The sequence below is a fragment of the Seriola dumerili genome, unplaced genomic scaffold (genome assembly GCF_002260705.1).
Source record: "Seriola dumerili isolate Sdu_G_001 unplaced genomic scaffold, Sdu_1.0 BDQW01000070.1, whole genome shotgun sequence".
Taxonomy (NCBI): domain Eukaryota; kingdom Metazoa; phylum Chordata; class Actinopteri; order Carangiformes; family Carangidae; genus Seriola; species Seriola dumerili.
The window spans coordinates 716,088-730,091 of record NW_019174325.1 but is presented as its reverse complement, the minus strand read 5'-3'; the positions used below and the strand labels follow the sequence as shown (position 1 = coordinate 730,091).

The 14,004-nt window shown below is 41.3% G+C and overlaps 1 protein-coding gene across 6 annotated transcripts in view; it reads left to right on the top strand.

Moving 5' to 3' along the window:
• The window catches only part of st7 (suppression of tumorigenicity 7), a 49,412-nt gene that overhangs the window by 23,313 nt on the left and 12,095 nt on the right, over positions 1–14,004 (top strand). For all 6 annotated transcript variants that reach the window (XM_022743590.1, XM_022743588.1, XM_022743587.1 and 3 more), the window contains 2 exons: positions 8,520–8,602; positions 11,166–11,325. In XM_022743590.1, the coding sequence (XP_022599311.1) occupies positions 8,525–8,602; positions 11,166–11,325 (238 nt within the window). In that variant the 5' untranslated portion in view covers positions 8,520–8,524. The remainder of the gene's footprint in view (positions 1–8,519; positions 8,603–11,165; positions 11,326–14,004) is intronic.

Genomic DNA, 14,004 nt, shown 5'->3' with positions numbered 1-14,004 from the left:
ACCCATCCATCCCCACCACTAGTAAATGTGCTCTCTGAAAGACGGCTAGCTGCTGCTCAGCTTGCTGTGTGCATGTGTGGACAGCCAGTGGAGAAACTGACTTCTGGTGGAAGAAGAATCTCTCCACTTTGTGTTTTGCCAAAAAAGACATTTTCATTTAAAAAGCCTCGTTAGTGTGTGTGTGTGTGTGTGTGTGTGTGTGTGTGTGTGTGTGTATCTGCTGGATGTGTCGGTGGAATGGAGGGTAAGTAATGTGGTGGCTTCAGTTGCTCGGCTGCTGTGTGCAGTCAGGATCTGTAATGCTGTGTGTCTGATCTTTTTCCCGTGCAAATGGCCTTTGTATTGTGTGCAGCAGGTGGCCCTGTACATTTTGTATTGATATTCATGAAGTGGACGGTTTGCTCAGCGCGTGGGCGAAGGCCTGCTGGCTGTGTGTGTGTGTGTGTGTGTGTTTGCCTCTTTATGTCGTAGTAGTATATCTGTGTTAGTGTGAGGGATACACTGGCTGTAGCTGATATCTGTGATTATACAGAGCTGTATTCAATCTATGTGTTTATTTTCTCTTGATGTCCCATATGTTTGTTTTCTTTTAAGCTCCGCGGTTGTGGGAAATAATTAAAAATAAAAGGTTGCTTGACAGATTGTGTCTGCCTGTGCAGCATCCTGCACTACGTCTTAGTTGTTGTTTGGAAGCCATGCAGCCGTGGAGCTGCTTTTTCTATCAGCCAGCAAGTAAAGCAAAGAAAAAGTAATAACTAAAACTCCCCCCCTCCTCCCTCATCTCTCTTTCCCAGTTGCTTTATTGACATAAAATTGAAAATGATGATAATGCCGAAGCATTTTTGGGGCTCCACTAAGCAATTGGTCCATTTCATTTAATTTGGAGTGCATCACAGAGATGGAAAAACCAGAATAAAACCATGAAATCAAACACAATTGTCACAAAGTGAAGAAAACGAACCTCAGAGAACGGCTACGATTATGCTGCTGTTTCCCAGACACAAAATTAACCCAACACAAATTGATGAATCGATAAAATAAATAGACCTGCTCACCTCGTAGCCAGCAGGGATTAAGTTAGTGCGCTTTCTGGCATCATCAAAGATGTCACTGAAGACGAGATAAACAGTTCGGAACATTTTTTTACCAATTCAGGATAAATATTCTCTTTTGTAGAGAATCAAATACCGACATTTTAAAGCAGAGACAACTTCACATAATCCTTTTTTCTCTTGGCAGCCATTTTTTTTTATGTTTGTCTTTGTCAGTTTCAAGTGTTTGACTGCCAAGTGTTGATTTAGATACCACGCTCTTGGATTTTGAACTGTTGGAAGAAGAAGAGTCCAAAATGAAATGAAAAATCAGAAGTGGGATCTGATTCCATCGCTTTCTTCCAAGGCTTCATTTTGTAATTCAGGCAACACTTCTACAAACTGCTGTGTAAGTGGCACATGATTCTTGTTGTGGAGCAGGTTTTGTATTAATCTATAAGGATGTTTAGTATTAACCAATACAACAGCGATTGATTTCCTGGTCTTGTAAGATCTCTGACTGTATGTATCATATGTGAAAGAGTTCGGCTCTACATCTGTTGTTTGGAAATACCTCTACTGACGCCCAGAACAGATTTCCAGAATTTTAAATGAGAGTTTTTGAGTTGGTCCTTTTTGTGTTTTTTGATTATAAAGGTTCTATCTTATATATTAACTATATAATAAATCAACTTAATATAAACTGAGCCTTAAAACGAGCCGTCTGGATTTGTGCAACTTTGTGATGTCACAACAAAACAGTCAACACTCTCAGAAAACCATCAGCCAATCAGATGACAGGCTCAGAGCCTCCTCTCCTCTGATTGGCTCACTGAGCTGTTGTTACCACAGCCCCAGAGAGAAGCCTGAGAGAGGAAGATGTGAAACTACACTGAGATGAATTTTGGTTCTTAAAGCCACAAATATATCTTCTAATGGATCAACACTTCAAATAAAACACAGAAGAAGAAGAAAAATACAGAGCTTTAATGCACAAATGGTTTATTGTTTATTGACGTGCTTATTGTTGTTGTGGGTGAGTCCAAGAGCTTTGTAATGAGTTCTTCTAAGTGTCCGTGCAACACTTTAACAGGGATGGATCTGTCTTTGTTGTTCATACATCCGCTCAGACTCGCAGATGCCTCTCAAACCCTCGCATGTAGACTGTGCGCTGCAGCGGTGTCCATACACCTTACACACCACACCCACAGACTGGCTGACCAGACATAGCCGCTGTGGCAGATGTCGGCTGCACGCTGTCTTGCTCAAAGGTCAGCGGCGGTAGTTAGACCCAGACAGGCTCTGCCCCCATCAGTCAGGGAGCAGGAGCCGGGCTCCCTGATCAACCCTGCAAACGACAAAACGTTTCAGGAGCGAGCTACATCCTAACTTTGGCTCATGCTACTCGCACAACTACTTCCCTCTTCCTAAAAAATTTGAAGGTAAGATTCATTTCCAATCAGCACAAACGTCTCAGTACCACTTTTCACACACATTTGAGCTCCGTACGTGAGCTGTAAAACTCGCAGCTGCCGCGTCACTGTTTTCAGAGCGTCTCAAAGGGAATACGACAGCTTGCTTAATACAGATGTAGGACAGCTGTTTTCAATGAGATCAGTTTTCAAATCCCTCTACAAATGCTGCAGGACTGCGGCTGCAGGAGGTGTGGACTCTGACTTTTAAGATAAAATGTTTATGTCACTGTTAAAAAAGACTGAAGGGTGTTTAAGGGGTTTTATGTCAAAGTGACTTGCTGCTGGTGTCCGTGGGTTGGAGATTTCACACAGCCACTGCCACAAGCTTAAGGATTTGCAAATATTTAATATGAGCTAAGTTCACATTAACATCAAAAAAAAGGCCAAAGGTCCTACAAGGTTCATCTGACTCACATTAAATCTGAAAGTCTGCGCTTTGACCTTAAAGTTTGAGAGCCGGTGTGCAGGAGAGCAGAGCTTAACAACGTGTGTCTCTGTCCTGGCGCTTCCTGATTTCACTGTATGTGGTTTGTTCGACAGTTAAATAATCTGTGTTAAGTACAACACTTGTGTCTGGAGGAGGTAAATGATGTAGTAATTGATGTCAGTGTTGTAGGGCTGTATGTATATATATATATATATATATATATATATCAGACATACGGTGGTTGTTCTCTTTTGTAGTTAAAGGACGTATATGTATGTATGTGTGTGTGTGTGTGTGTGTGTGACTGCGCATTTATGAGTGTGATTGTATGTTTGAACGTGTGCGTGTGTGTTTTATCATTCCGGTCAGGCCGGCGGTCTGTCAGCCGTCCCCTCCTCAGTAAAGGTCACGTCTCCTGTTGTCTCCGGTGACATTTAGCCTGAGTCTGTCTGTTAGAATTTGTCTCTTCAATTCATCCTGTTATCCTCCCAACATGCTCTCTGGCTGCCGCCTTCACCGGAGCGGTAGCAGCCACATAACGCAGGTAGGGCAAGTGAACAGTGTTTAGTTTAGTTTGAGTTGCAGCAATGAGAAACGGTCTCTTCCTTCTTGAAAAGCTGCTGTTGGATTTACACGAGGCCTCAGCCGGGCTGCAAATCAAGCCGCAAATTGTTTTAGTTATTTTTAAAGCAAAAATGTCAAGTATTTGTTTTTTGTTTTTTTTTCATAGCCTCTCAACCATGAAGATTTGATGCTTTTTCTTTCTGTCACACAAGTTTAAACTGAAAATCTTTTCATTCTCGGACTGATGGTCAGACAGAACACGACAATCTATGGCATCGCTCAGGTTAAACTCTTCTTTCCCATCTTTCTTTTATTATCTGATGTGCTGCCTGTCTTTGCTGCTCTGTGGCTGCACAGTGCAACTTCCTGTGTAAGGCCGCTGGTTTTAGAGCAGCAAAGAAGAATTGAACTCTGGGAAAACTGCTGTTTTATGTAGGTGTCATATTATAAAGTCTATCAATACACATTACGTGGTATTGGATCGGTGCATAGATTGTGAACTCGCAGATACCTGATCCGGGGTTTTAGACAGTGTCTGATGTGTTTCCGATACAATAACTATGTTCATGGGAAAAATAATCATCAGATTAATTGATAACAGAAAGATTTATTAGTTGCATTCCCAAATCAATCAGTTGAATTAACTTATAGCAAATTAATTAAAGTTGTCTGTCAAGCAAAAATACAGCTTCTCAGATGTGAGGATCCGTTGCTTTCCTTTGTTGTTCAAGGATTGTGTTTGTGTTTGTGTTTAAGAGAAGCAATAAATATTTGTAACTATTCGCTGCCATTTTATTGATTTAAAAGACAAATTTTCATAAATAAATCTTCACAGATTAACTTGTAATGAGAGTAAGTGTGAGTTGCCGCCGTCCTGCAGGTATTTCTGTGATCCAGAGAGAGAGGTCGGCTGAGCGGGCTCGATTTACTCAGTGACAACAGGACGCATGGACACGCGGTCGCGGCTTGAAACCAGCGAGCCTTCATTTAAATCAGCAAGACTCCTTTTAGCAGTGCACTCAAACACAGCCGCACAGTTGCAGCCGGCGCGGGCCTGGATCAATGCAAGGATGTTGCTGCAGACCTTTGTTGTGCAGAACCAAATAAATGTTAAGTTAAAAGGTAGTTGACTCGAGCCCGACCAGCTACAATCAGTGGGCTGATTTTAAGACACACAAAAGCCACATTTGCTTAAAAAAAATGCCCCAGAGGAACAATAGGAGCCTCTCCTCCCCTGAAGTTATAGTGTTCAGAGCTGCGTCGGTCCCGGCAGCACTGAATTTTTTTTTTTATTTCACTCGCGCAATTGATGATGATTGCTCCAGTGGCTGCACACAAGGAGGGAACAGGGACACGTCTCCGTGACCTTAATATATACATGGCACAAGTGCAGCAGAATCACTTCAGTCTTTACGCAGTTTAGTGCAACGCAGGTCTTGGGAAATAGCTGAACAAAACATTATGCAAAAAAAAAAAAAGGAAGAAGCCAGTGGAGTAATTTATTTGTCATCAAGCAGCTCAGTCTCTTTTTATAGATTTACACATCCTGTAAAAACATTCTGCTCACATGATGATCTCTCTGAACTCCTGAACCTGTCCACCACCACGTGTTTCATTTATCCGAGTCTAAAGTTAATTGTGTGACTCTGAGGATTGTTTAATGAAATCTTTTTTTTTTTCTCATCCTGTAACTCTGGTAACTGTGTCCTGCCCAAAGACGCATCAAATAAGGCTGCAAATAACAGTTGCTCTAATTGCCAGCTCATCTGTTGATTTTTTTGTGGCTGTAAAATTTCTCCAAATTGTAAAAAAAAAAAAAAAAAAAAAAAAAAAAAAAAAGTCCATCCGATGTTCCCAGAGAAGTGTTGGTATCCATGAGAAGATATATTCGTGGATTTAAACCAATTGATTAAAAATAGAGTCGATTTTAAGGAAAATAGTCAAGGATCCAGGTGGGCGGGGCTTGGTGACTGCTTTGTTGTGACATCACAAAGTTCCAGAAGTCCTGACGGCTGGTTTTAAGGCTCAGTTTCTGAATACAGGCTGTGTGCATTTCTCTGTGGACTGAGGCTTTGATACTTTCACAGTATTAATATAGAAGCTAGACCTGATCTATAATCACACTACACATGGAAATCTCACTTTAAACATAACAAGACCTTTAATGCATATTTTAAAGCTGTGATTGTCCTGTGTCTTCTGGATTGTGCCCGCCCTGCTATTATTGTTTTTTATGTGAAAAGACTGACTATGATGGCAAAACGTACTGTCTTGACAAAGATGAGCCGGTCGGTTGCCGGGCAGCAGTATCCTCTCATCAGTGCGGGCTGACAGCAGCTGTTAGGCCCATTTCACCACAGGCCGGTCTGAAAGAGCCTTTTCTGCTAAGACGAGAGCCTCCACTTCACAGCAGTGAATAGCCGTCCAGCTGCACTTGGTTAATGCACATGTGTGTGTGTATGTGTGTGTGTCTGTGAGTGTGTGTGCGTGTGAGGCTGGGGTTCATCTGAGTGGGGTCTTTGTCCCACCCTCCCTATCCTCTCTCTATGTGACTCCGAGGAGGGAATTAACATGACAAGCCAACACCACCGGCCAAATGCAGTCTAGCATCCTTTAGCAGAGTTTGCAGAATCCCTCAACTTTGGGCCAAAATGCAGGAGGGGGCAGGGGGGGTCACCTCTAGCTACTAGCAGAAGTAATGGTACATTTTGGCAGGCTACCAAACATCAGTGGACTGTCCCACTTTATTATCAAAGACATCATCTTTTTTTTGGGTTTTATTTTCCTAGTTTTGCCCGACGCTCCTGCTGGTTCTGATGACCACCGTCACTGCTGGCGTTGTGGGTCCGCAGTGACACCGGTCAGCCACACAAGCAGTCACACAGACTCAGTCTTATTGCCCAAACACACTAATGAATCTTTTGGCCAAGAGATTGTATGTACACCGCTCAACTCGCACAAGGTTTGTTTTTCTGAGCGGCGCTAGATTTGTTTGATGAGAGTTACGGTTGTCAATTAGCAGTTAATCTTTTCTAAACAGCTCATTCTCCAGAAGTTGTCCCTTGCTACGTGTGATCCCAGTCAAAGAAGCTTGCTTGGATTTCTGTGGCTAACGAGGCTCCTCTTCAACTGCAAGCTTAACATGGCGGCCTTTGTGATCGTAATTAATCATAAACAAGCCGGTTTTATTGTCGTATTTTAAACTAGACGTTTGACTAAACGATAATGAGCGGAAAGGACAAAGCTCAAAATATCATCTGTCACTTTTTGTAATCGGTGTAGATGTTTGTGAAATTGAAAACACGGATTGAAAACAGATGGCAGAGACACTGTTTCGCTGCTTCATCCTCGAAGCGTAATTATATCACTAGTCGCCGTCGTCCCTTCCCGTCTTACATAAACTATATATTTGCTGCTAGAAGAGAAATACATCTCAACTGTGGCCAGGATGTGTGGTAATAATAATAATGATGGTGATGTCTGGTGTTTAAGAGCAGCATGGATCAGCCTGTCACTGTGAGACTTGGCTGATGTGGATCACTGACTGTGAGTTGTAGTTTTTCCAGTTGACAGGATCTGATGTTTCTGTAAATGGCACTTGGAAATGAATTGGGTAGAAACTTGACTTTGCTGCTGTCGGCATTTGGGATGTAAAGTTTCTGTTTTGTTTAGTTGAACCTATAAAACTTCCAGGGCTGCAGCTAATGATCGTTTTCATTATGGACTAATCTGCAGATTATTTTCTTGATGAAGCGATTAATCACTTTGTTTATAAAATGCCAGAAAATAGTGAAAAATGGCAGCTATGATTTCCCACAACCCTAAGTGATGCATTCAAATGGCTGATGTTTTTTTTTGTTTGTTTTTTTTGACCAAAATAAAAAATCCCAAAACCTGAAAGATGAAACAACAAATCATCACATTTGAGAAGCTGGAACCAACAAATGTTTGTAATTTTGCTTGAAAAATGACTAAAACAGCGACTCGATTATGAAACTAATCCATTAATCAACTGATAATTGCAGCTCTAAAATTTCCGCTGCATTTTGAATTGTACATACTGACATTTATCACATTTGGCAGTCGCTGACAGCACTGATTTATTCATTTATTTGTTTATTTGAGAGGGATAATACATGTTAATGAACATCAGTACAAATTTTGCAATGTAAACATGCTGGATTGTAGCAAAAATGTGCAAATTCCCTCGTCCTCTAGACAGGTAACATAAAACAAAAACCATTACAAGTCACAATACACTACTCTGAATATAAAATACACAAAATACTAAAAAATAACTTACTGACGAGACCTAAACTCTCTTGTGCTGATTAGGGCTGTAGATATATAACATTTATCTCCCGACTGGCCATCGGTTCAGTCAGTGTGAGCTGATGTGTGACTCTACGGCCTCCTGCTTCCTGCAGGAGCCAGAGTAACTCAAGGCTGTTCGCTGAGCTAATAATGATATTCTCACACAGAAAAATCAACCACCAGCAGGTCAAAGCTGACAAATTCTACCACTGTGTCAGTCAATCTAAGGTGTTGACGTTTTAAATGTTAAAAGTCGTTTTTTTTTTTTATTATTCATTGTGAAATTGTGACCGTTGAATTTCAGTAAAGGCTGCCAGTTAAAGCTCAGTTTCCTTCCTGGTTTTCTACCCACAATGCATCCTCACTCTGTAGTTAAGGCTTACCCTGGTCCCCCCCGGTGTGTTGTGTAATTTCACGTCTGAGCAGTAGGGCTCTCTGGGAAATGCCAAACAGCGTATATGTTTTTTGTGTGGAAACGTTTTATGTCTTGGAATAACAACTGTCCTGGAGTCTCGGGTCTTTTTGATGTTTTGTCTTGAACTCTTTTACCAGTCTTCTCTGTAGACATGTCCTAGTTTTATACGAACGCCCAGCATTTGATTCTACAAATATCTTTTCTAAAGTGTTGTCCTTTGGTGTAGAAGAGATTCTCTAGTATCTGATAGCGAGCTCTAACCCACCTGTCTTCTCTTTGTGTCTCCTCTGCAGTAAGCATGTTTCTCAACACCCTGACGCCCAAGTTTTACGTGGCTCTGACGGGCACTTCCTCCCTCATATCAGGACTCATATTGGTAAGAGACTGTATTTTCACTTTTTATGGGATTGTATTGAAGCTGATAACTGGTATCAGTTGAAACTAATTATGATGTCAATAGAAATAGACATTGATGTTTTTCTCAAAACATGGGTATCACTTTTTGAAAATGATCAAACTGTACACTAGTAAAACAATAGGTGTGACTCTTGGCTAATAACTACAGTACTTAAAGGTTCTGTTAACGGTTGTCACTGCTACTAGACCACCAGCATCTTAGACCAAATCCTCTACAACACAATAGCCGATTAAAAAAAAAATACAACTATTAGCTCACGCTAGCATTGCCGTGATATGTCCACAGCAATACTAGCGATAGCAACATTTGCCGAACACATTTATAGCATGGGTAACAGCAAGTTAGCCAATGTTATCATACCCACTGTAGTTACTAATGAAAACAGACATATAAAGTGATTTCCAAGTCAAGTGGGGACCCTTTAGCAGCTCAGAGGGTAGAGAGAGCCAGACCAGTATTGGCTCCACGGTTGGACTGGGAAACAAATTCAGGCTTGCACTCATCCGCTGGGACCATCCCACATGAATGACACTAATGGAGCCAGTAAAGACACTGATGGAGACGGTAAAGACACTGATGGAGACGGTAAAGACACTGATGGAGCGGGTAAAGACACTGATGGAGCCAGTAAAAACTTAAAAAACTTTCTGGATGTTTTAATGTTCCACTGGTCAACTGGCATTTGAGGTGGTAGTCCTCATGGCCGGTCCATCTGTGCTCCGGTCTCATCTCTTTATTAGTCTGAGGCCTTTTTCAGCCAAAAGAAGTAGTTTCTTCAGTGGAGGAAATTCTGGAAGGTCGCTTCCACCTGAGCGCTGTGTACTGCACTGAGCCATCTGGCGTGTGGGCGGTCCCTCTGTGTTTATAAACGTGGGGAGGGCCAACACTTTTAACATGAGGGATTCACATGCACTAACACGCGTGTGCCGCCATCCCGGAAACCAAAGCAAAGAACAGAGAAACTCAGATTACAACACACACAGAGAGAGGGTGACTTCACTCCTCAGGACGCCATTACTCCATTATACTTTTACATAGAACATAATTGTTTGCTGCTACATTATTATTTTAAATCTCATTTACAGAAGCTTTTAAGCCTCTTGCTGTTATGGTCATTGCACATTGTTCTGGTTGCATCAGCTAAATGCAAAAATCCCAATTTAAGTTTGATGACTGTGCACTCTTTCTTGACTTTCTAATTCATAATATTAAAAAGACAAAAATCAATTTTCAGCTGGCTCCCTATGAGGCTTTATGAACCCAGGTTGTAATTTGTCAGAGCTATTATCACAGGTTCAGAGGCCACAAGGAGCTGGGCACAGAGGAAATCCATACTCGTAAAGTCCCTCACAAGACGAGCTGCAAAGAAATGTCAGCCTCTGGCATTGTCGCTGTCCGTCGCCCCGGCCGATCACACCATGCAACGCATTTTTAATGTGCTTTTCAAACTACTGACAACACATATTTTGGGGATGCGATAGAGGTCTCCATCTCTGTGCATTAAACACCCTGCTAACTCCAATACTGACTGAGCTGCCCCTGAGCAAGGCACTTTACCCTCAGCTGCTGCAGAGAAGGCAAACAGTGCAAAATGTCGGGTTTAACGTGCATCTGAGATATGGTTAGTGTTGCAACTATCCCTCAGTCCCCAAGCTCTGCAGAGAGCGCCCTGTCTGCTTACGTCGGCGCTCAAATATAAATAGAATAAAGATGTGACAGAGATTATCAAAGCAGGGAGGCGTCATAATGAAACTGTTAGCACTGCTTCTCCTACTTATGCAGGTATTTTATCTCTTTCAAGTTCTTCACAGAGACAGCCAACTGTGCAACAGTGGTTGGTCTGTATTTTAAAATAGCTCCTCTCTTAATTAACTCACTCTCTCTTCCCTGTGGGCTATTGGCCAATATGCATAGGCTGCTTAGAGATTGAGTCGAGCTTTGCACATGCTCTGTGAGACGGTTAAGAAATGTGGAAGCCAATTGGTTTCGTCAGCGTCGCGCTGGTTATTTCTCTGTAATTGGAATAGATGTTTATGTCCCAGTTCAGTCATTTTTCCACTGAAGAGTTTGAAATACCCCCCCTCCAAATTTGTTATCACTTCCTCCCTCAAGCAGAGGCTGACAGTATAGCAGCTTTACCAGATGGCATCGCTACATCTATTAAAATAGCTCTCATCAGTGAAATCTGGATGTTTGTCTCACATAAAAACTCATTAAAACTAGTACGTAAATCAGTAAATATGTGTTCATTTATAACGTACATTTATTTTAAAACCAGGGTTGCAAAGTGAAGCATATGAAAACATAATTTGATGAAAGAGAAACTAAAAATAAAAAAAAACAGAGTAAAAACAAAGAGTAGTGAATCGGAGCAGGAAGCATCAAGCTACCAGCTAAACACTCTTATATTTGTTTTTGGCTGACGAGGTATTTTTATGAGCAAATATAAATTTTCTGTCACTGAATGAAAATCATGTTGAACAGTTCAATTAAAGATGCTCTCTCCCTCTCTCCCTCTCAGATCTTTGAGTGGTGGTATTTCAGGAAATATGGGACCTCCTTCATAGAGCAGGTGTCTGTGAGCCACCTGCGCCCCCTGCTGGGCGGAGTGGACAGCAGCTCCCCCAGCAACTCCAACACCAGTAACGGGGAGGCTGACTCCAATCGGCAAAGTGTTTCTGGTAAGAGCTGATACATCAGAGCCCAGCCGGTACACGAGAGCTGACATTATCTGTTGATTAGTCGACTGAAAGGAAATTAATTGCTGATTATTCTCATAATTGATTCATTTAACTCATTTTTTTAAGCAAAAAATGCCAAAAAAATTCACTCTTACAGCTTCTAAATGTGCCTCGTCTACAATAGTTAACTTTACATTTTGGGAGTTTAATCTGTCCATCAGAAGAAAAAAAAATCAATCTGAATAAACAGTTTCTTCTTCTACTTAATGTGGAACTGTCACCCGGATCCCCCATCCTCTCCTCATTAGCGCTCCCTTGTGGTGAGGAGTGCCCACCATCACCAGCCTGATATCAGTCCCTTCCTGTTTTCATTACTTACAGACTAAACAAACAGCACTCGACACGCGCTGTAAGTCCATCAAGTCTTAATTAGCTGTTCCCCAGCAGCTCTACACCCTGAGACCCAAACCATAAAAAGCTGCACTACTTAACGTAGGATCATTATCAAATAAGTCTTTCCCAATCAGTGACCTCATTATTAGTCATTAGTTGGATCCCATAATCCTCGGTGAAGCTTGGCTTGAGTTGAATAACGGAGCGGCTATTCTTAAAGTTTGGCTTCACTGAAGTCCCCAGAGTTGATAAGAAAGTGGGAGGAGGAGGAGGAGCTGCTCCTCCTGGTAATATACATATATATATATATATATATATATACATCTTTGCGTCTGTCTATTTCTCCTGACACCGAAACAAAATGTCAGTGAATCAAAAACTAGTACATCATCGTTTTAGTCAAGTCTGTTTTATTGAGTAAAAAAAAAAACCAAAACAAACAAAAAAACAGAGAATACAAGAAATAGTTTCCAACATAAATTCAGACATAAGAAAAAATACTGTCTTAAGAATGTATTGACCGTCTCTTTCTTTCACTGCTTCACAGTCCGGCTCTCACCTTCTGTGCTGCAGTGACACAGAGCTCCGCCGTCTGGTTCTTCTGTCGGTTTTAACTTCAAAAAAGAACTAAAGCGTCTGAAATGTTGTAAAAATGTTGAAGCTGTTTTTCACCTGAGGGGAAAAAAGAAAAATCCCACTGAAGCCAGCGTGAGATTTTTAACATGTGGCTTTCAGGGAGGATTTGACGCTTGTGTTTGCTTTCAAAATAAATGAGTTTCTGCAGATAAAAACTGTTATTAACAGTGAAACGCAACACGGAGCATCAAGACTGGAGATGATTATATAATATAATCCTGAGTCGGTGCATTGATACCGAATTAGATAGTGACCAAGAGTTATCATAGAAGGTTTATTTGAAACACTCCCAAATGAGTTGAAGGTGTAGCTGTGAATCAGAAGAGGCAGCGCCAGGATTTATCTGTCGATGACGCATCACTCACCTGCTGCTTCGGATTCACTAATTCGTTTGTGAAACACGTTTTGATGTAATATTTTCTTCTTCAGACAGATTCTCTGACATGTTTTCCAGCTGTCAGGTCGGAGTGTATGATCCCAAAAGCCTGTACAATATCTTTAAGTGCATACCATTTTAAAATGAGGTTTTTGGATCAATAACATTTGGTAAATTGATGAGTTTCAGTATCTAACCTGAGGCTTTTATTGTTTTCCCACCATTGTCTTTGATGTATCGTGGAAACAGTAAAATACAGTAAACCAAAAACTAACTTTTTCTTTGGACTCTGTTAAAACAAGAAAAGTATAAGTTGTGATAAAAGTATGTGAGTGCACGCTCTGCCTGTCGAGCTGCACAGGGAATCGAACCCCCGACCCTGCTAGTGTACTCGTTGAACTACAGCAGAGGAGATTAAAGAAAGTTGAGTCCGTCCAGTAGTTTCCTCCACAGTCGCTCGGTGCGAGCTTCGCTTTAGTGGCTCCTTGGCTTCGGTTCTACATCAGTGACTCTTTGATCACGGTTAATCCGCTGAACGCGTGTTCGCCTCCCAAAGGAAATCCATTCATTTCCAAAGAGGAAATGTCTTAGTGCTGAATAAGTGACTTGGTGCCTTTTTTGGTTCTGTTGCGGATGATACAGGAAAACATTTTATCCCACACGTGCATCCGTAATGCAGCACAGATTAATGCAGCTTTCTTTTTATGTGATTAAAAAAAATGGTATTAGCGGAAAAACCAAAGTTGTAATAAAGTTTAAGTTTAAACACCGATCAGTTGAACCTCTGCAGGTTTCCTCCGGAGGATCCTGTCGTTGAACTCCTCTTGCTTTTGTTTTCAGCCAAACAACTTTGAATTAAACAGGATTACGTGCGCCGTATTAAATCAACAAGCCGCGATGGAGAGAAGAAAGGCAGTTTAATTATTTCAACTGTACTAACCCTCAGATTTCACACTAATAATCTCCTCTGTGTAAATCCCTCCACTGAAGCCAGAGATGCAGTTTAATTCTCTTTGTTACAGACGTCAAACACAGACAGTTTCGAGTGAAGTCACTTGATTTGATTAGTGAAGGGTCTGAATCTTGCACAGCATGAATTCAATTCAAGTGTGTGGGACGGATTTGTTTTCTAATTTGAGTATAAATGTCATTGTGAAATTATTCCTCTTTATCAGGGAGGGAATGTTTGAACTGGAGTAGAAATGTGTGTTTGCTTGTCAAGATCTTTCCATGACGATGCTTCGATTCAAAATCAAACAGATCTTTTACTTTGT